This window comes from Notolepis coatsorum, assembly GCF_963971535.1.
Source record: "Notolepis coatsorum genome assembly, chromosome: 4".
Lineage (NCBI taxonomy): Eukaryota > Metazoa > Chordata > Actinopteri > Aulopiformes > Paralepididae > Notolepis > Notolepis coatsorum.
The window spans coordinates 124,476,496-124,496,599 of NC_140168.1; the positions used below are offsets into that span (position 1 = coordinate 124,476,496).

The following is a 20,104-nucleotide window of genomic DNA, read 5'->3' on the forward strand; positions in this document are numbered from 1 at the left end:
GGGAGTAATAGGGCGAGTACAGGGGGGGGAGGGATGAGTACAGGGGGGGGAGGAAAGATGAGTACAGGGGGGAGGGATGAGTACAGGGGGGAGGAGGGATGGGTACAGGGGGGGAGGATGGATCGGTACAGGGAAGGAGGAGGGATGAGTACAGGGGGGAGGGATGAGTACAGGGGGGAGGGATGCGTACAGGGGGGAGGAGGGATGAGTACAGGGGGGGATGGATGAGTACAGGGGGGGAAGGGATGAGTACAGGGGGGAAGGATGAGTACAGGGGCGATGAGGTATGAGTACAGGGGGGAGGGATGAGTACAGGGGGGAGGGATGAGTACAGGGGGAGGAGGGATGAGTACAGGGGGGAGGGATGAGTACAGGGGGGGAGGGATGAGTACAGGGGGGAGGAGGGATGAGTACAGGGGGAGGGATGAGTACAGGGGGGAGGAGGGATGAGTACAGGGGGAGGGATGAGTACAGGGGGGAGGAGGGAGGAGTACAGGGGGAGGGATGAGTACAGGGGGGAGGAGGGATGAGTACAGGGGGGAGGAGGGGAGAGTACAGGGGGGAGGAGGGGAGAGTACAGGGGGGAGGGATGAGTATGGGGGAGGGATGAGTACAGGGGGGGAGGAGGGCGAGTACAGAGCGAGTAATAGGGCGAGTACAGGGGGGGAGGGAGGAGGGCGAGTACAGGGGGTTGGGAGTAATAGGGGGAGTACAGGGGGTTGGGAGTAATAGGGCGAGTACAGGGGTTGGGAGTAACAGGGCGAGTACAGGGGGTTGGGAGTAACAGGGCGAGTACAGGGGGTTGGGAGGAGGGCGAGTACAGGGGGTTGGGAGTAATAGGGGGAGTACAGGGGGTTGGGAGTAATAGGGCGAGTACAGGGGTTGGGAGTAATAGGGCGAGTACAGGGGGTTGGGAGTAATAGGGCGAGTACAGGGGTTGGGAGTAATAGGGGGAGTACAGGGGGTTGGGAGTAATAGGGCGAGTACAGGGGTTGGGAGTAACAGGGCGAGTACAGGGGGTTGGGAGTAACAGGGCGAGTACAGGGGGTTGGGAGTAACAGGGCGAGTACAGGGGGTTGGGAGGAGGGTGAGTACACAGGGTTGGGAGTAACAGGGCGAGTACAGGGGGTTGGGAGTAATAGGGCGAGTACAGGGGGTTGGGAGTAATAGGGCGAGTACAGGGGGTTGGGAGTAATAGGGCGAGTACAGGGGGTTGGGAGTAACAGGGCGAGTACAGGGGGTTGGGAGTAACAGGGCGAGTACAGGGGGTTGGGAGTAATAGGGCGAGTACAGGGGGTTGGGAGGAGGGCGAGTACAGGGGGTTGGGAGTAATAGGGCGAGTACAGGGGGTTGGGAGTAACATGGCGAGTACAGGGGGTTGGGAGTAACAGGGCGAGTACAGGGGGGGAGGGAGTAATAGGGCGAGTACAGGGGGGGAGGGATGAGTACAGGGGGGAGGAGGGATGGGTACAGGGGGGGAGGAGGGATGGGTACAGGGGGGAGGGATGGGTACAGGGGGGAGGGATGAGTACAGGGGGGAGGGATGAGTATACAGGGGGGGATGGATGGGTACAGGGGGGAGGAGGGATGAGTACAGGGGGAGGGATGCATACAGGGGGGGATGAGTACAGGGGGGAGGGGGGATGAGTACAGGGGGGAGGGATGCATACAGGGGGGATGAGTACAGAGGGGAGGAGGGATGAGTATAGGGGGGAGGGATGAGTACAGGGGGGAGGGATGCATACAGGGGGGATGAGTACAGAGGGGAGGAGGGATGCGTATAGGGGGGAGGAGGGATGAGTACAGGGGGGGGAGTGATGAGTACAGAGGGGAGGAGGGATGAGTACAGGGGGGAGGAGGGATGAATACAGGGGGGAGGAGGGATGAGTACAGGGGGAGGGATGAGTACAGGGGGGATGGGGATGAGTACAGGGGGAGGAGGGATGAGTACAGGGGGAGGGATGAGTAAAGGGGGGAGGGAGGGATGAGTACAGGGGGAGGAGGGATGAGTACAGGGGGGGATGGGGGATGAGTATGGGGGAGGGACATGGGGGGAGAGATGAGTACAGGGGGGAGGGATGAGTACAGGGGGGAGGAGGGATGAGTACAGGGGGGGATGGGGGATGAGTACTGTTGTCAAGTTATTGCTATACGGAACCCAGCCAAAACTACAACACACAAGCTCAGTTGGTAGCCAGAGCAACAGGTTTAGTGAGCGTCAGGTCAGGAATGCACCACAGACCTCATTAGTCGATCACAACACTCTTCAACATGCTGCTCTTAATCGAACCCGAGTACCATATATCACATCCCCCTTTCTTAAGGAAAAGTTATTACTTTTAGTAAAAGTTATTACTCTTACTGCAGACCAGAATTAGCAAAATACTTCAACCACTTTTCCCAATAGCTTACCAACAGGAATAATGTAACAAATAATAAATTCATAGTCAGTATCAGTTGCTTGGGGCCAGATGTCCCAGAACATAGCCCACCGGTGGAGCTCAACCTTCAGCGTTGGCTCGTGTCATAATCGCTGTATCTCACAGGCGGCACGACAGCTCTCCCAGATCTGGTGCGGCATGTAGGGGAGTCGCCCGTGCTGGACTGGGAGGGCTGGTTCTGGGCAGGCGGCTCATCCCGCAGAGTCCATGGCTCGTCCTGCAGAGTTTCTGGCTGGTCGATGGACTCAGGATCAGCATTCTCAAGCAGACTTGGATGAACCGTCCTCAGGTGGCATCTTTTTCTCCTGAAGATCACGCCAGCCGGTGATTCCACACTGTAAGAGCGTGGCTCTACTCTCTTGCTCAACACGACAGCAGGCTTCCAGCCTTGCCTTGTTTTCATGTGTACTGTGGTTCCAGGAGTCAGTACAGATAGTGGTCTGGTACCCACATTGTAGTACTTCTCCCGTCGTGCCTGCAGGTGTTGGAGCCTGTTATGTATGTTACTTGGGGTGGATGGCTGCAACACTGCGCTGGTGCACGGCAGCGGGCTCCTCAGGACACGTCCCATCAAGATCTGCGCTGGGGAGACATCTAGGCCTGTCACCGGTGTGTTTCTCAATGACAGCAAAGCCAGATGCGGGTCAGTGCCTGTTTTAGCTGCCTTCTTCAGTGTGCGGTTCACCATTTTGACCATACTCTCTGCAAGGCTATTGGACTGTGGGTATCCAGTGTGTGATCTTGATGCCCCATTCTGCAGCAAACTTCTGCATCTCACAGCTCGCAAAAGGAACATGATCACACACTAGCTCTTTGGGAATCCCATGTCTGGAGAAGCCATACAGTGTGGAATCACCGGCAGGCGTGATCTTCACCAATTGTGTGTAACAGTATGGCCACTTTAATTGTTTCATCCTTTGCAATTGCTCCAGAGGCTGTCATATACAGTTGAAAACGCTGCTCCCACCTGCGCCAATTCTCGGCCAGGTTTCCCGTGAGTAGCAGCGATGACGGTGGTTTGAGCTGCTCCATCTCCTCTGTTCTTCCGCTAGCCCAACAAAAGTTCATCACTCACTCCGCAAATCTGCTGGGTTTTATAATCCGTGAGATCGGCGTGCGTAGAGTGAAGATTCAGCCACTTCTGACACCATGTTGTAGTTTTGGCTGGGTTCCGTATAGCAATAACTGGACAACACACACAAGCTCAGTTGGTGGCCACAGCAACAGGTCTAGTGAGCGTCAGGTCAGGAATGCACCACAGACCTCATTAGTCGATCACAACACTCTTCAACACGCTGCTCTTAATCGAACCAGAGTACCATATATCACAAGTACAGGGGGGGGAGGGATGAGTACAGGGGGGAGGAGGGATGAGTACAGGGGGAGGAGGGATGAGTACAGGGGGGGAGGGGGGATGAGTACAGAGGGGAGGAGGGGGGATGAGTACAGAGGGGAGGAGGGATGAGTACAGGGGGGAGGAGGGATGAGTACAGGGGGGGAGGAGGGATGAGTACAGGGCGAGTAATAGGGCGAGTACAGGGGGTTGGGAGGAGGGCGAGTACAGGGGGTTGGAAGGAGGGCGAGTACAGGGGGTTGGGAGTTGTTGTGAAGGATCAGATTAAACCGAATATATATGTTTATTTATATATATATATTTAAATAGTATTTGTATATAGTTTGATATCCCCTGTATATTCCTTGTACAATATGCACTGAATATCCCTTTAGTCTACTAAACAGCCCATAATAGTTTCATTCTACCATTGGACGAGAACCTGGCGCCAGCAGCCATACCCCTAGGTTCAAGTTCAATCGTGCCGCCCAACATGTCGTGGCAAGCCCGGTACCAGCGTAGGAATACGTCTGGCGAAATACGAATGGTACTATTTGTTCACAGCGCATATATATATGGCGCAAGTAAAGTAGAACTTTCTTTTAGTCCAGTTCTTTACCCTCCAACCGAGTAACAGACGCGAAGCCTCACCCACGACGCACGTGTGGTGTAGTAAGGCCTACTTGGCCTCAGAATAGGCATTGAGATATCGTGTGGATTAATAGTTGAATAGTCATAGTTTGGCACTATACCGTCGAGTTGGACGTATTCTATTAAGCTAATAATAGTCTATTTATGTATGGTGCATCGTGTCGGTTAGAGTTATAAAGTTATCAGTACCCCCATCGTCCTGACGTTATCTGGACGCTTAACCAGGCTGGGCAGACCACTAGTGGTGCTTGCATCCGAGGAGCTCCGGGCCAGGGCGATTGGACCTGTATATTGGATTACTCTACCCGGACGACGGCGAGCCTTCCACGGCTTGGATTATGCTTTGGGTGCTTTGATTATTCCATGGATAACGGCCAACACTGCGGAGTGTTGGAACTACCCCCCGGAGAGGACTCCAGGTGAGACGGCGCTCTACACCAGTGAGGTCGCCTCACGTCTCTCCGTTGTGGACCGGCAGCTACCGTCCACCAGAGGGTCCAGCTGTATTCGTCTGCGGACCGAGGTTCTGTGGGCACCGTGTTCAAGACTTTGAATTCTCCCAAGAAATCGTCGGCCAGATGGGATACCGCCAGCGGCTTCTCTAACCCCCCCCTCCTACTGTCTTACAACCAGCGGGACCCCCCCCCCCCCCTTAGTGTATCCAGCTATAATCATTTAAGTACCATCGCTATAGTTTCCTAAATATCCAGGTTGTATACTTACTCCCTGCGTAACCAGAGATTGGACATTCAATGTTGATTTACCTACGAATACTCATTTGCCATACAAGTGCATTTCAAATCATAAGTGTAAACAAGTGAACGTTGTATATACCTTTTGCTATATTAAATATTCGATTTGTACATTTGTGTGGACTTCGATTCATCGGGTGGTAAAGTGTTCATCATATTTATATCATGTACTGGATGGCCAGAAGTTAAAGTACAAGAGGTAGTGGTTTAATAATACCATATCTAACAATACAGTCAGGGAATTGTACCCCTCAGTTACAGGAGTAATAGGGCGAGTACAGGGGGTTGGGAGTAATAGGGCGAGTACAGGGGGGGGGAGGGGCGAGTACAGGGGGTTGGGAGTAACATGGCGAGTACAGGGGGTTGGGAGTAACAGGGCGAGTACAGGGGGTTGGGAGTAATAGGGAGAGTACAGGGGGGGGAGGGATGAGTACAGGGGGGAGGAGGGATGAGTACAGGGGGGAGTGATGAGTATAAAGGGGGGGGATGCGTACAGGGGGGAGGGGGGATGAGTACAGGGGGGAGGGATGCATACAGGGGGGGATGAGTACAGGGGGAGGAGGGATGAGTACAGGGGGGAGGGATGAGTACAGGGGGAGGGATGCGTACAGGGGGGAGGAGGGATGAGTACAGGGGGAGGAGGGATGAGTACAGGGGGGAGGAGGGATGAGTACAGGGGGAGGGATGCGTACAGGGGGGAGGAGGGATGAGTACAGGGGGGAGGAGGGATGAGTACAGGGGGGAGGGATGAGTACAGAGGGGAGATGGGATGAGTACAGGGGGGGAAGGGATGAGTACAGGGGGGGAGGGATGAGTACAGGGGGGAAGAGGGATGAGTACAGGGGGAGGAGGGATGAGTACAGGGGGAGGAGGGATGAGTACAGGGGGGGATGAGGGATGAGTACAGGGGAGGAGGGATGAGTACATGGGGGGAGGGATGAGTACAGGGGGGGAGGAGGGATGAGTACATGGGGGGGAGGGATGAGTACAGGGGGGGAGGGGGGATGAGTACAGGGGGAGGAGGGATGAGTACAGGGGGGAGGAGGGATGAGTACAGGGGGGGAGGAGGGATGAGTACAGGGCGAGTAATAGGGCGAGTACAGGGGGTTGGGAGGAGGGCGAGTACAGGGGGTTGGAAGGAGGGCGAGTACAGGGGGTTGGAAGGAGGGTGAGTACAGGGGGTTGGGAGTAACAGGGCGAGTACAGGGGGTTGGGAGTAACAGGGCGAGTACAGGGGGTTGGGAGTAATAGGGAGAGTACAGGGGGGGAGGGATGAGTACAGGGGGGGAGGAGGGATGGGTACAGGGGGGGAGGAGGGATGAGTACAGGGGGGAGTGATGAGTATAAAGGGGGGGGGGGATGCGTACAGGGGGGGAGGGGGGATGAGTACAGGGGGGAGGGATGCATACAGGGGGGGGATGAGTACAGGGGGGAGGGATGAGTAGAGGGGGGAGGGATGAGTACAGGGGGGAGGGATGCGTACAGGGGGGAGGAGGGATGAGTACAGGGGGGAGGGATGCGTACAGGGGGGGAGGAGGGATGAGTACAGGGGGGAGGAGGGATGAGTACAGGGGGAGGGATGCATACAGGGGGGAGGAGGGATGAGTACAGGGGGGAATGGATGAGTACAGAGGGGATATGGGATGAGTACAGGGGGGGAGGGATGAGTACAGGGGGGAAGAGGGATGAGTACAGGGGGGAAGAGGGATGAGTACAGGGGGGAGGAGGGATGAGTACATGGGGGGGAGGGATGAGTACAGGGGGGGGATGAGGGATGAGTACAGGGGAGGAGGGATGAGTACTATGGGAGGGGGGGAGGGATGAGTACAGGGGGGGGGAGGGGGGGGGGATGAGTACAGGGGGGGAGGGGGGATGAGTACAGGGGTAGGAGGGATGAGTACAGGGGTGTAGGAGGGGATGAGTACAGGGGGGGGGAGGGGGGATGAGTACAGGGGGGAGGGGATGAGTACATGGGGGGAGGGATGAGTACAGGGGGAGGGGGAGTACAGGGGAGGAGGGATGAGTACAGGGGGGATGGATGAGTACAGGGGGGAGGAGGGATGAGTACAGGGGGAGGAGGGATGAGTACAGGGGGATGAGGATGAGTACAGGGGAGGAGGGATGAGTACAGGGGGGAGGGGGAGTACAGGGGGAGGAGGGATGAGTACAGGGGGGGATGGATGAGTACAGGGGGGAGGAGGGATGAGTACAGGGGGAGGAGGGATGAGTACAGGGGGAGGAAGGATGAGTACAGGGGAGGAGGGATGAGTACAGGGGGGGAGGGCGAGTACAGGGGGGTGAAATTACCAGAACTGTTTAATCCACCGACTGCATATATGAGCCCCGTGATGGACGTGCAGCATCTCTGCCGGGTCTTGTAGGCGGGCAGGTGCGGACGGCGCTCAGGCATCAGGTGGAAGTCCTTCGCTTCATCAACCAGATCCCTGCGTCGGAGAACACAACACCCAGGCGAGAGAGAACACTCCAACACTCAAGGTTTTTATCATCACTTGGTGAATTGCATTTAGTCCAGGGGTGGGAATCACTGATACTATAATAATCTATCCATTTGTTAGTAGGGCTGGGCGATATGGCCTCTAAATGATATCGCGATATTTTTTGGCCATATCACGATATATATCGCGATATTTTGACATTTCCTCTAAAGCACTTAAAAATGCTTGATTTAACCCTTTGCTGCATACAGTCACGCCAATATGATGATTATAATAAGTCCCTGCAACATGTTTGCATTATTAAACCATGAAGATGCTTTAAAAAAATTATTAAATGAAAATGTACTAAGAGTAGTCTACTGACGCACTAATAAAAAAAAATATTTACATCGAAGGCTATTTATATAAAAACGATTGGGTGCCTAAGACTTTTGCACAGTAGTGTTTTCTATCCACTTTAGCCAAACACACACATATATATACACACTATTGTGAGAAAATAATAATCACACACAAAGGGAATGAATGAATGAATGAATGAAAACTTTATTTAACAGATTGCAGAATGGGTACAATACAGTATGGCTCAATACACACAATTGTTAAGGGGATGCAGACCAGAGAAAGACGTTTGTCTTGTTTACATCAGGGTCCCCCATTTGGGATAGGGATAATGGCTTATAGCAGACTTAATGATTTTAGAATATTTCAGATAATGAAATTAAATGTTTATATCATCAACTATCCAGTTAGTATTTATACTGTAACGTTTGGCTACTTTAAATCATTGAATGTAGAGAGAGCGAGAGAGAGAGAGGGCGAGAACGGGTGAGAGAGCCAGCCCCCCCCCCCCCCCCCCCCCCCCCCTCGGGTTTTGTTTTAGGTTCGCGTTTTGAGCGGCCAAGCTGCCGTAGGCGATGATGTCACACTCGAATGTAAACAGGAAGAGTTTAAGACACGGAGATGGAAACTGGATGCTGATATAAGGAAAAGAATAACCAATAAATATGAAGTTATGTTTAAACCTCTGTTGTCAAGCGTCGTCAATATAACCCACCCACTTTCCTCACGAATGGAACTAGTGTTGTGGAGTCCGCTTTGAGCGTTTTCCAGGGTTAGCAGCTAACGCTAGCTAGTTAGCTTAGCCTAGTCATGGGATAACTTGGTTAGCAGCTAACGTTAGCCCAATGCTTGCGTCAATTAAATTGCATGTCATTGAAGGTCTGCGCTGGTCATGTATCTATAATGAAATGAGAGGACAGCTCTGCGCTAAAGCTAAAGTCTGATCTCAGCCGCGACGTGACAACATATACTCGATGTTCACGATATAATAATATACTACATCTCATGTAGAACAAGCCGCGATACATCGAGTATACTCGATATATCGCCCAGCCCTATTTGTTAGTACATTTGTTAGTAAAGAAAGAAAACAATCAAACATAAGCAACAACCCTTTCACTACCACACTGCAGAAGGTTAACCCTTTCACTACCACACTACTAACTGTCTGTAGTGTGGTAGTGAAAGGGTTAACCCGTTGGTAGTGTGGCAGTGAAAGGGTCAATAGGTGAACCCATTTCATCTGGCTTAAGGTTAGCTGGCCTTTATGCTTTCATCAGGGTTCCCACAGACATTGCAAAATGTAATTCAAGGACTTTCAAGTACTTTTCCAAGCACTATTTATTTTTATTTTAAAAGGGCATTTTTTAAAGGATCCCATTAACACTTTGAGTGCCAACGACGAGAAACTCGTTAGTTCATGCCATGCGTTGAGTGCCAAGAACGAGAAATCTCGTTATTTAATCGTTATTTTTTTTATTATCGATTTCCATTCATTTTTCATCAATCTAGCCTCACGTTACCAGTGGGGATCTGTCTGAGCTCGAACAGGGAAATACCGTCCCCTATCGTCTCTCCGGATGGTATTGCACCCCATTGGATTGGACTGAATGAAATGGATGGGAAAAAAAAGTCCGGATTCCACATTTTACTTGTCAGGCATGTAACCGGAGACGATCCCACTCATTGCCCACCCTCAGAACAGCGTGGAATATGTGTTGCCAGTACCCAGCGTTGGATCAATAAACGCGATTGATATTTGGAATTGGATCAGGAATTGGAATAATCTTTTTGGAGAACATCTGATCTGAGGTAAGGAATCTATTTTACCAGTCTTGGGATAATCAGAGCTCTTTTCACCTATATCTCACGTGTCCCATATGTGTGTGTGTGTGGCTGTGAGTGTGTGTGTGCTGATCGATTTTTCAGCCCGCTTCTCTAGCGTGCATAAGTACACATATACTATCGATAATCTAGTGTTTATTTGAAAACGATTCATAAATAGGCCGAAAAATGACAACGTCAGGGGAGGAAATTAGGCCACTTTACTCGCCAAATGAGAGTATTTTTTACGTTTGGCGAGTGATTCATGAAGACCACTCGCCAGTCTGGCGAGTATACAAAAAAATAAAACATTCTGCAATCACTGCACTGGCAAACGGTGCACGTCTTCCGAGTGTTCGCTTTAGTTGACAGTGCCACGAGGGCACTGCACAAGACCACCCGCGGACATATAATGTTTAATAAACGTTTGCGCAGTACTGGCCAACCCGCGGACATATAATAATAAAAGTCCTGCGGTACTACTAGGCTAGCCATCAGGAGCACTCGCAAACAGATAACGTTAAACACAGCAGAATATGGAAAACAGACAGACTGACCAACGGGGAACTGCATCCAACCCTAGTACAACCATCGAGTATAAGTTACTAAGGACACATTTAAATCACAGAGGTGTAATGTTGTCTACTGGAACTGTATACAGTGGTTAGCTTCTAGTTAGCGTTTTAGCTAACGTTAGCCCTGTGTGCTCAAAGCAGCCAGCTAGGTACAGATACTCGCCAGTTGGCTGGTAAGCCAAAAAGTTAGTTTCCTCCCCTGCAACGTGTTTTGTGTATTACAGTAAAGCGCGATTCCTGCAGAAGCTTTATTTCTTTCTGGAAGTTTAAAAAAACGAGCGTTTTTCAAAATGGTATAAAACGGAAATGAACCGATTAAAAAACAATCCGTTTCGACAATGTTGACTGCAAACAAGTCATTGATAAGCGACGGGCGTATTAGGCTGCGGTTACACCTTTCGTTTCATTTTCGTATCATTGTCATATGCGTTTCGCCGCGACGTCGTGCGCCTCGAGTCACACTTTCGTTTTTTTTTTTTCGTTTTTGTCACCTGAGCACACTGATGTAGTACACTGCCAAAGCAGTAGGTGGCAGTAGGTGGCAAACATGAAGGCAATTTCAACCAATCAGAACTTTAATGTGCCAATACACTTCCTGGAAGCTCCAGCAAAGAAAATGTCAACAAGGCAGGCGCCTATGCCGCGCCACCATCTTGCCTATTTACTCAATGCAGCAATTCTTTTTCAGCAAAGCCTAATAAAAGTGCAATAAACAAAACGGATACATTCACTGTGTGTTCTGCCTGTCATTTGTTGATGAAACAAAACTAACATCAACACAAGTGACCACCAAGAGCGGATAGTTTAGTCTAAAAAAAGATCGGTAGCATTGTTAGCTGCATGCTAACGTCAATGGAATTTGCCATTATAACAGTATAGCATTGTGGCTAGAAGCTAACGTTAGCTCACGCTACTTAGCCAGCACCAAACTGATGATATCGGGAGCTATCAGTGGTTAGATAACATTAGAGACAACGCTGTGTGTATTAAACAAAGGTGAATAGATGACTGGGCCATTTTGTTTAATGCTTGTTAAGTTGAAAGAGGAGCTTTGAGCTAACAGGGTTTGATAGCTAATGCTAGCTCATGTTAGCCAGTGGTAATGCTAGCAGAATGAATGGATGTAAACTTTATTTAACATATTGCATAATGGGTACAATACAATACGGCTCAATACAAACAATTGTTAAGGGAATGCAGACTGTTGTAGCTTGGACTGGGGTCCTTATAAGAATAACTTGACAACACATGGTAGCTGCAGCTATTTGGGACACAGGGACACGGAGCTGGGAGCTCTCCGTTGTCACCGGAGGGCACGCAGATGGTATCTACTGCGCATGGGCGTTTTCGCAACAACGGCTCCGTGCAGACTACACGCTGTTGTCGGCGCGTTTTTTAGCGGTTATCCAAAAATGCAAACACAATTTAGCGTTTCAGCCGTATCCACAAAAAAACGCCAAAAAACGCATTTCTGTGTAATAGGGACATGAAACGTATTCAAAAACGTATAAAAAAAACACCACAAAAACACTAGTCTAACCATGGCCTTAGACACAGCCATAATTTAAGATATAGTTTATGCGTTTGCAAATGTGCTCGCTCTCTCATTGAATAGAGCGTTGGCAATCCAGAGCTAACCCGTGCGTCCCCTGCTGGCACTCAGTGTTAACTTTTAAATGCCGATTAAAAATCTGATCAAATATGTCTTAAATTAAAACCAATTTCCGACAATTAGTTCCACTTTAGATTAAAAAAAAAATAAGCAATTTCTTGATTCAGAACAATTTGATCATGGATGAACAAGACTTTCAATGCGAATGGTTGATTTGAATTTCAAGGACTTTTTAAGCACCTTGTTAAATAAATGGGCCGTTCCAAGCCTAGAAATAATTTTTGTACAAAAATCAAGCACTTTAACCCTTTCACTGCCACACGACAGAAGGTTAACCCTTTACTATAACACAACCGACGGCGATGCTCCATCATTACGGAGCTAATGATGGAGCATCGCCGTCGGTGGTGTGATAGTAAAGGGTTAACCTTCTGTATTGTCACAGTGAAAGGGTTAACCGGCTGTCGTGTGGCAGTGTAAGGGTTAAGCACTTCAAGGACCTTGTGCGAACCCCATTTCCTATGTGCACGTCCTCCTGTCTCGGTCACCTGCACTTGTGGCAGCAGCGCACCAGCTCATCCTGCTGCACGCGGTCGGCGAGGAACTGTGGCCGACACAGCGGCAGGCGCGTCTTCGAGAGCAGCTCCGGCAGTAGCAGCTCGCGCTCCTCACGCTCCGTGCACACCCAGGCCAAGACCGCTTCAAACACCTGGAGAGAGACACCACACGCTCAGTAAACACACCCAGGCCAGGACCGCTTCAAACTCCTGGAGAGAGACACCACACTCAGTAAACACACCCAGGCCAGGACCGCTTCAAACACCTGGAGAGAGAAACAACACACTCAGGCTGAGGTTACACTAATGGCCAGTTTTCGTTTCGTTGTCAGGGTCAGTTTCGCTTTTCAGAACGTAACGTAATGGCAGGCAAGTTAGACATTGTTTTTGCCTCCTGAGCACAGTGATGTATATACATGTAGTACAATGCCAAAGCAGTAGGTGGCAGTAGGTGGCGATGTAGTTCAAACATGAAGGCAATTTTCAACCAATCAGAAAAGTTGAATGTGCCAATACACTTCCTGCTAAAAATCAACAATCTACCATCTTTAAATGCCTCGCGTGAGCCATTTAGCCAACGTAGCATTTATTTTTCAGCAAAGAAAGTGCAATAAACAAAACGGATACATTCACTGTGTTCTGCCTCATTTGTTGATGAAACAAAACTAACATCAACACAATTGACCACCAAGAGCGGAGTTTAGTCTCACAAAAAGATCGTCGCCGATTTTGTTAGCTTACGTGCTAACGTGATTGGGATATGCCAGTATAACAGTATAGCATTGTGGCTAGCAGCTTGGTAACGTTAATGCTAGCAGAATTAATGGATGTAAACTTTAGAGAAGAATGGGTACAATACAATACGGCTCAATACAAACAATTGTTAAGGGAATGCAGACTGTTGTAGCTTGGACTGGGCTCCTTATAACAATAACTTGACAACACATGGTAGCCGCAGCTACTTGGGACAGCTCTGCTGTAAACACTGGAAATAACCGTGCAGGTCTCTACTGCGCATGGGCGTTGAGCAACAACGGCTCCGTATCCGGCTCACGCAGATTACATGGCACCATTTTGGCGAGTATCCAATACGGAAAAACTTTTTCAGTGTTGCCAGTAGGACAACGCGTTTTCCTGCCAAAACAGAGTTTCTTTTTAACTTGGACAGCAAACGTAATCATTCAGCAACAAAAACGTTGCTGTATTCACCAGTGTTACCATGGCCTCAATAAACACACCCAGGCCAGGACCGCTTCAAACACCTGGAGAGAGACACCACACTCGGTAAACACACCCAGGCCAGGACGCGTGTACCGCTTCCGCAACGGATTCTATTTTCGGGGTTAGCCTGATTGGCCACGACGGCCACGTGATACGCCGCGGCACGCCCCCGCGGCAGCCGCAGCGGCAAGCGCGCTGCCGTTGGCGAAAGCAGGATGAGAGAGGGTAGATTTAGCTGTGTATCATTTAATCATTTATGAGAGCGTAGATTCCGCTGTGTATCATTTAATCATTTATCATTTAACATTTGAAAGGCATACATTGTTGTCATACAGAAGTACAGAATACTTTTATCCAAAATGCTTCTTACTGTTACACTGTTAGAGACTGTGCTAGACAAATGAATGACTAATTCGGTCAGAAATAACGTTAGTAAGCACTGCTTATATGCTTATTATGTCTGCGGGGTACAGTAAACGTTTCTCCCGGTACATTCTGAAGAGCACACCGCTGTATGTTGGAGAACCAGCGGTCTTCCGCTCCTCCTCACTCGAGTGAGAGAGCAAAGCCGTGCGAGGGGGGCGGCACCTCTGCACAGCTCAGCCCTGTGTGATCGAGCAGGAAGGAGGAGATGGGAGTCCTGACTAATTCGGTCAGAAAGCAGTAACACAACAGTTGCAATGTTGTGTTACTGCTTCTCGGCATAAGCCCCAATAAGACCATCACCAGAGCTCAGCGATGCCGCTCGCGTGAGCATATTCTCCCCGCTGGTGATCGCAGCACGGAGGGTCGCGGACCAGCCTGGCAGCATAGCTATAAAGACATATTCATAATCCAACATATGTGTAAAGAAACAACATATTCCAGCCTGGCAGCATAGCTATAAAGACATATTCATAATCCAACATTATGTGTAAAGAAACAACATATTCCGATTGGACGGACTCCCATCTCCTCCTTCCTGCTCGATCACACAGGGCTGAGCTGTGCCGAGGTGCAGCCCCCCTCGCACGGCTTTGCTCTCTCACTCGAGTGAGGAGGAGCGGAAGACCGCTGGTTCTCCAACATACAGCGGTGTGCTCTTCAGAATGTACCGGGAGAAACGTTTACTGTACCCCGCAGACATAATAAGCATATAAGCAGTGCTTACGAACGTTATTTCTGACCGAATTAGTCATTCATTTGTCTAGCACAGTCTCTAACAGTGTAACAGTAAGAAGCATTATGGATAAAAGTATTCTGTACTTCTGTATGACAACAATGTATGCCTTTCAAATGTTAAATGATAAATGATTAAGCGTGGCGCGATGTGAAAGGCAGTGGGGCACAGCTCTGCACTCGGGAGATGTGGCGCGACAATGAGAAGCATTTTGGATAAAAGTATTTGCCGCAGGGCGTGGCCGTGGCGTGTCACGTGGCCGTCACGGCCAATCAGGGCAACCCCGGAAATAAAATCCGTTGCGGAAGCGGTACACGCGGCCAGGACCGCTTCAAACACCTGGAGAGAGACACCACACTCAGTAAACACACCCAGGCCAGGACCGCTTCAAACACCTGGAGAGAGACACCACACCCCGTAAACACACCCAGGCCAGGACCGCTTCAAACACCTGGAGAGAGACACCACACTCAGTAAACACACCCAGGCCAGGACCGCTTCAAACACCTGGAGAGAGAAACAACACACTCAGTAAACACACCCAGGCCAGGACCGCTTCAAACACCTGGAGAGAGAAACAACACACTCGGTAAACACACCCAGGCCAGGACCGCTTCAAACACCTGGAGAGAGACACCACACTCAGTAAACACACCCAGGCCAGGACCGCTTCAAACACCTGGAGAGAGACACCACACTCAGTAAACACACCCAGGCCAAGGCTGCTTCAAACAGAAACCACACACTCCGTAAACACACCCAGGCAGGGAGCGAAATTAACTTTTTGACTCACCGGCCAGTAGCTGGTAGATGAGAAAAATCTACCCGCCAAGCATATTTCTTACCAGACAATTTTTTTTTAATAAAATATATATATTATATAATCATACTTGTAGTTGTATTATCTGCGAGACATCGCCACCACGCAACAAGTCAAAATGCTCTCTATCTGCAAACAGCTCCACTGTCTGTGTGTATACTCGAGTAGCCTCCAGCTCCAGCAAGGATTCTCCGGCGCTGCAGCTGGACCCTATACTGTAGCCTCCAGCTCCAGCAAGGATTCTCCGGCGCTGCAGCTGGACCCTACTGGAGCTAACACCGGTTCCTGACAGGCAGCGAGCGAGCGAACTGGAGACGAAATCGCGCGCGACACTGTCCTGATATGAGGCGGCGCGTGTCCGAGTGTGTCTGTGTGTGCGTTACTTGGAAGCACAAGCAGCCTGCGATTCTTGACCAATAAAAAGTGTTTAGGGGCGGGAATATTTGAGGGGGGAACGACATCGCCGCTCAGTTCGCTCGCGGCAGGTCAGGATAGTCTGATTGAAACGAATACATTTTTATCATTTTCGCAATCACGCTCGCTCGCGTCGCTGCCTGTCAGGAACCGGTGTAACGTGTACTAGGTAGCTACCTATCCAACGGAGGTATTATGCACTACTAGACTTGCTGGAGCATTTGTTGATATCGGGAGCTATCAGTAGCTAGCCGGCTAGATAACGGACAATACCTCAGTATTAAACTAAAAGTGAATAGTTGACTGGGTCATTTTGTAACGGTAGCTAACGTTAGAGCAGTCAGCAGACTGCCCCGCCCGACTCTAGCCTCTCTGTTTACATGGGGTTGGGAGGGGCTGGAGGAGGGAGGAGCAGCGCGTTGCATGTCTGTGTGCTTGAGACAGCGAGTGAGAACTCCACTAAGAATTGGATCATGTTATTCGATCGGTTTTCACATGACTATTTCATTGCCCGCCACATGGCGGACAGACCTCTCAGTCCCACCCGCCAAACGTAAAATCTGCCCGCAAATGGTGCTTGGCGGGCTTTAATTTCGCTCCCTGCACCCAGGCCAGGACCGCTTCAAACACCTGGAGAGTAACACTCAGTAAACACACCCAGGCCAGGACCGCTTCAAACACCTGGAGAGTAACAGACTCAGTAAACACACCCAGGCCAGGACACGTGTAGCCTTTTTACAACGCATCCGCGTTTCCGGTGCTCTGATTGGCCAGGTCATGTGACATGTGCGCCCAATAGCGTGTTTGCCCATTTCCGCGTCGAACAGCCTGCAAACTACCTGGCGTTCTATCGCCATGCTCTAAGACAAACTCTAACCTTAACCAACTTCGAAGAGTGCCTAAGCTTAACCAGTGTAGAAACTTGGCGTCCCACGATTGACGTTCATGTCACATGACCTGGCCAATCAGAGCGCAAAACGGGAACCCGGAAACGCAGATGCATTGTAAAAAGGCTTCAAGCGGCAGGACAGCTTCAAACAGAAACCACACACTCAGTAAACACACCCAGGCTGGGGCGCCCTCGTGGCGCATACCATAGTGCCTCGCGCACCTACACGGCCGACCCGTGTTCGATCCCAGCTCCCGTCGTTATTTGTCGCATGTCCTCCCCACCTCTCCTCCCGTTCGCCCTCTCCTCTGTCGGTCCTGCGTGACCAATAAAGCTGTAAAAATGCTAAAATAAATAAATAAACACGCCCAGGCCAGGACCGCTTCAAACAGAAACCACACACACTCAGTAAACACACCCAGGCCAGGACCGCTTCAAACAGAAACAACACTCCGTAAACACACCCAGGCCAAGACCACTTCAAATTAAGGCTGTCAAAGTTAACGCATCATTAATGCACAATAATAATAATTTTCCTTTTTTTTTTAACTAGACTTCACTCAGGTGTATTATTGATTCTCTCATTGATACTATGTTTGTTTCTGACTCAAAGTGTGTGTGTGTGTGTGTGTGTGTGTGTGTGTGTGTGTGTGTGTGTGTGTGTGTGTGTGTGTGTGTGTGTGTGTGTGTGTGTGTGTGTGTGTGTGTGTGTGTGTGTGTGTGTGTGAAAGAGAGCTGGGAGTGTGTGCGAGTCCTCAGCCCTTGTGTGGATGAATGTAACAAGTTCCTAATGTTTTCTTTCCTCTATTTCACACCTCAGGGTCTCATTGTCAACGACCAAAAGTGGAAAAACCAGCAACGTTTCATTGATTGCCTTCGGGAAAGAACAGAAGAGCAGCTGAATCAAGTGAAATCCCTGTAACCTGTAAGTATGTTTGTAACCTGTAAGTATGTAACCCGTTTGTCCATCTTGCTCGAGAAAACGCAGATTAGAGACCAGATGACTTCCCGTGATGAAAGTAGAATGGCTTCCGGACGCGGAGCTAATGATGCTAATAATGGAGCATCGCCGTCGATTGTGTGATAGTAAAGGGCTAACAGTCTGTGTATTGTCACAGTGAAAGGGTTAACCGGCTGTCGTGTGGCAGTGAAAGGGTTTTAAGAGTAACCATCACACTGACCTGCTCCTCTGCCTTGACGTTGAGCTCGTCGCAGCCCAGCAGCTCCAGCACCTCGTCCGTCCGCAGGTTCAGGAACTCCTCCGACAGGGACACCTCCACGAAGTGCCGGTGCACAAAGCTGTTGGCCGTGTCGTACAGCGCTGTGCACATCATGGTCTCCGCGAACTGACGCACGCCAAGACAGTTCTTGGGGTGTAACCTTTATGTTTATTATTATAACATGGCGCAGAGAAAAGGCGAGATTTAATAAAAACATACAGGGAACTCAAAACCTCAGTACTTTGTCTATTTTTACTATTTATAAATAAAAAATAATCAGCATCTACTCAGATCCTATGGGTTGGCGAGTTAACCCTTTCACTGCCACACTACAGAAGGTTAACCCTTTACTATCACACTACCGTCGGTTTGATAAAGTGTTAACCCTTTCACTGCCACTAGGAATGCCCCCGAAACCCGGTTCTAAGCGGGAACCGGTACTAAATTAGAAAAAAACTGAGTATTGATAAGCTCCGACGTTATCGGTACTGCTATCGGTAGTCTAGGAGCGGATTAGCTACGGAGCTAACAGAGTGTACCATCCATCTGCGACGCACCGGTGGCAGCAACAGTGGACACAGAGTAATGTTAACGTTATGTCGAGTTCATACTACACTAAACGTATGAACTCGATATAACGTTAACCCGTTTCCATGAAGTGTTTAATTAGCAGCAATCTGTTGAAAATTTTTACGTTAAACCGGAAAAGGAAATGCGAGGACAGGAAGCCATCATGAAATCGTTGTAGTCATATTGTAGTCTTCGTCTTATTAACTAAAAGATTTTAACAAAATAAAAAGCAGCAGCACTATTGGATAACTGAGTGACTCATGTTTGCTATGTATTACGGAAAATAGAAAGATTCCCCCATAAACGGCATTTATTGGAATATTCTCGAATACACTAGACACGTTGTCATTTGTCTGCCTATTTATGAATCGTTTTCAAATAAACGCTAGATTATCGATAGTATATGTGTACTTATGCACGCTATAGAAGCGAGCTGAGAAATCGATTCTCTCATTTCCTCAACACACACACACATATACGGGACACGCTGAGATAGGTCAAAACAGCTCAGATTATCCCAAGACTGGTAACATAGATTCCTTACCTTAGATCAGATGTTCTCCAAAAAGATTATTCCAATTCCTGATCGCCATTCCAAATATCGATCACGTTTATTGATTGATTATTGGCTGCTGTAAATATATATTCCATATATATTTCCATCTCACGATCACTTCCCTCTTGATCAGACGGCTCGCCAGCATAGTGGAACCAGTAGGCTCCCCCCACACACATCCACCACACATCCACCAGTATAATCGAATGGCCTGCAGTTACACAGGGATAGACGATAGGGGGCGGTATTTTCCGATCTGAGCTCCTAGAGGGACTGCTGTACCAACGGGTACCAATGCTAATAAAAAAATAAAACGACAATTCACGTCGTCGGCACTCAACGGGGGGCATGAAATACCAACATAACACGTCGTCGGCACTCAAAGTGTTAAGACGGGGGGTTTGATTTGATTGAAGTGTATTTCAAATATGCAACACAACAAACAAACATCAAGTACAGATATAGCCTTAAGCCGTTCAAATAATAAATGTATATATATATTTTTTAATAATAATAATCTAAAAGAACCGATAAGAGTATCGATAAAGTACCGAACCGTTAAGCAGTATCGATAAGAGTAGTAGTATCGAGGCGGTCAGGTGGCGTAACGGAGATTGCGTTCGTCACCAACCCCGGAGACGCTGGATTCGCCTGTTCGAATCCAGCTCACAGCTCCGGGGTTGTCACCAGCTTGGCTGGCCATTCACACTAA

The 20,104-nt window shown here is 49.3% G+C and overlaps 1 protein-coding gene across 1 annotated transcript in view; it reads right to left on the minus strand.

Annotated features, from left to right (window-relative positions):
- Positions 1 to 20,104, minus strand: part of klhl18 (kelch-like family member 18) — a gene marked incomplete at its 5' end in the record, with an annotated part of 80,580 nt that overhangs the window by 15,828 nt on the left and 44,648 nt on the right. The window contains 3 exons of the mRNA XM_084312649.1: positions 7,485 to 7,621; positions 12,535 to 12,695; positions 18,228 to 18,426. Coding sequence (XP_084168775.1) covers positions 7,485 to 7,621; positions 12,535 to 12,695; positions 18,228 to 18,426 — 497 coding nt within the window. The remainder of the gene's footprint in view (positions 1 to 7,484; positions 7,622 to 12,534; positions 12,696 to 18,227; positions 18,427 to 20,104) is intronic.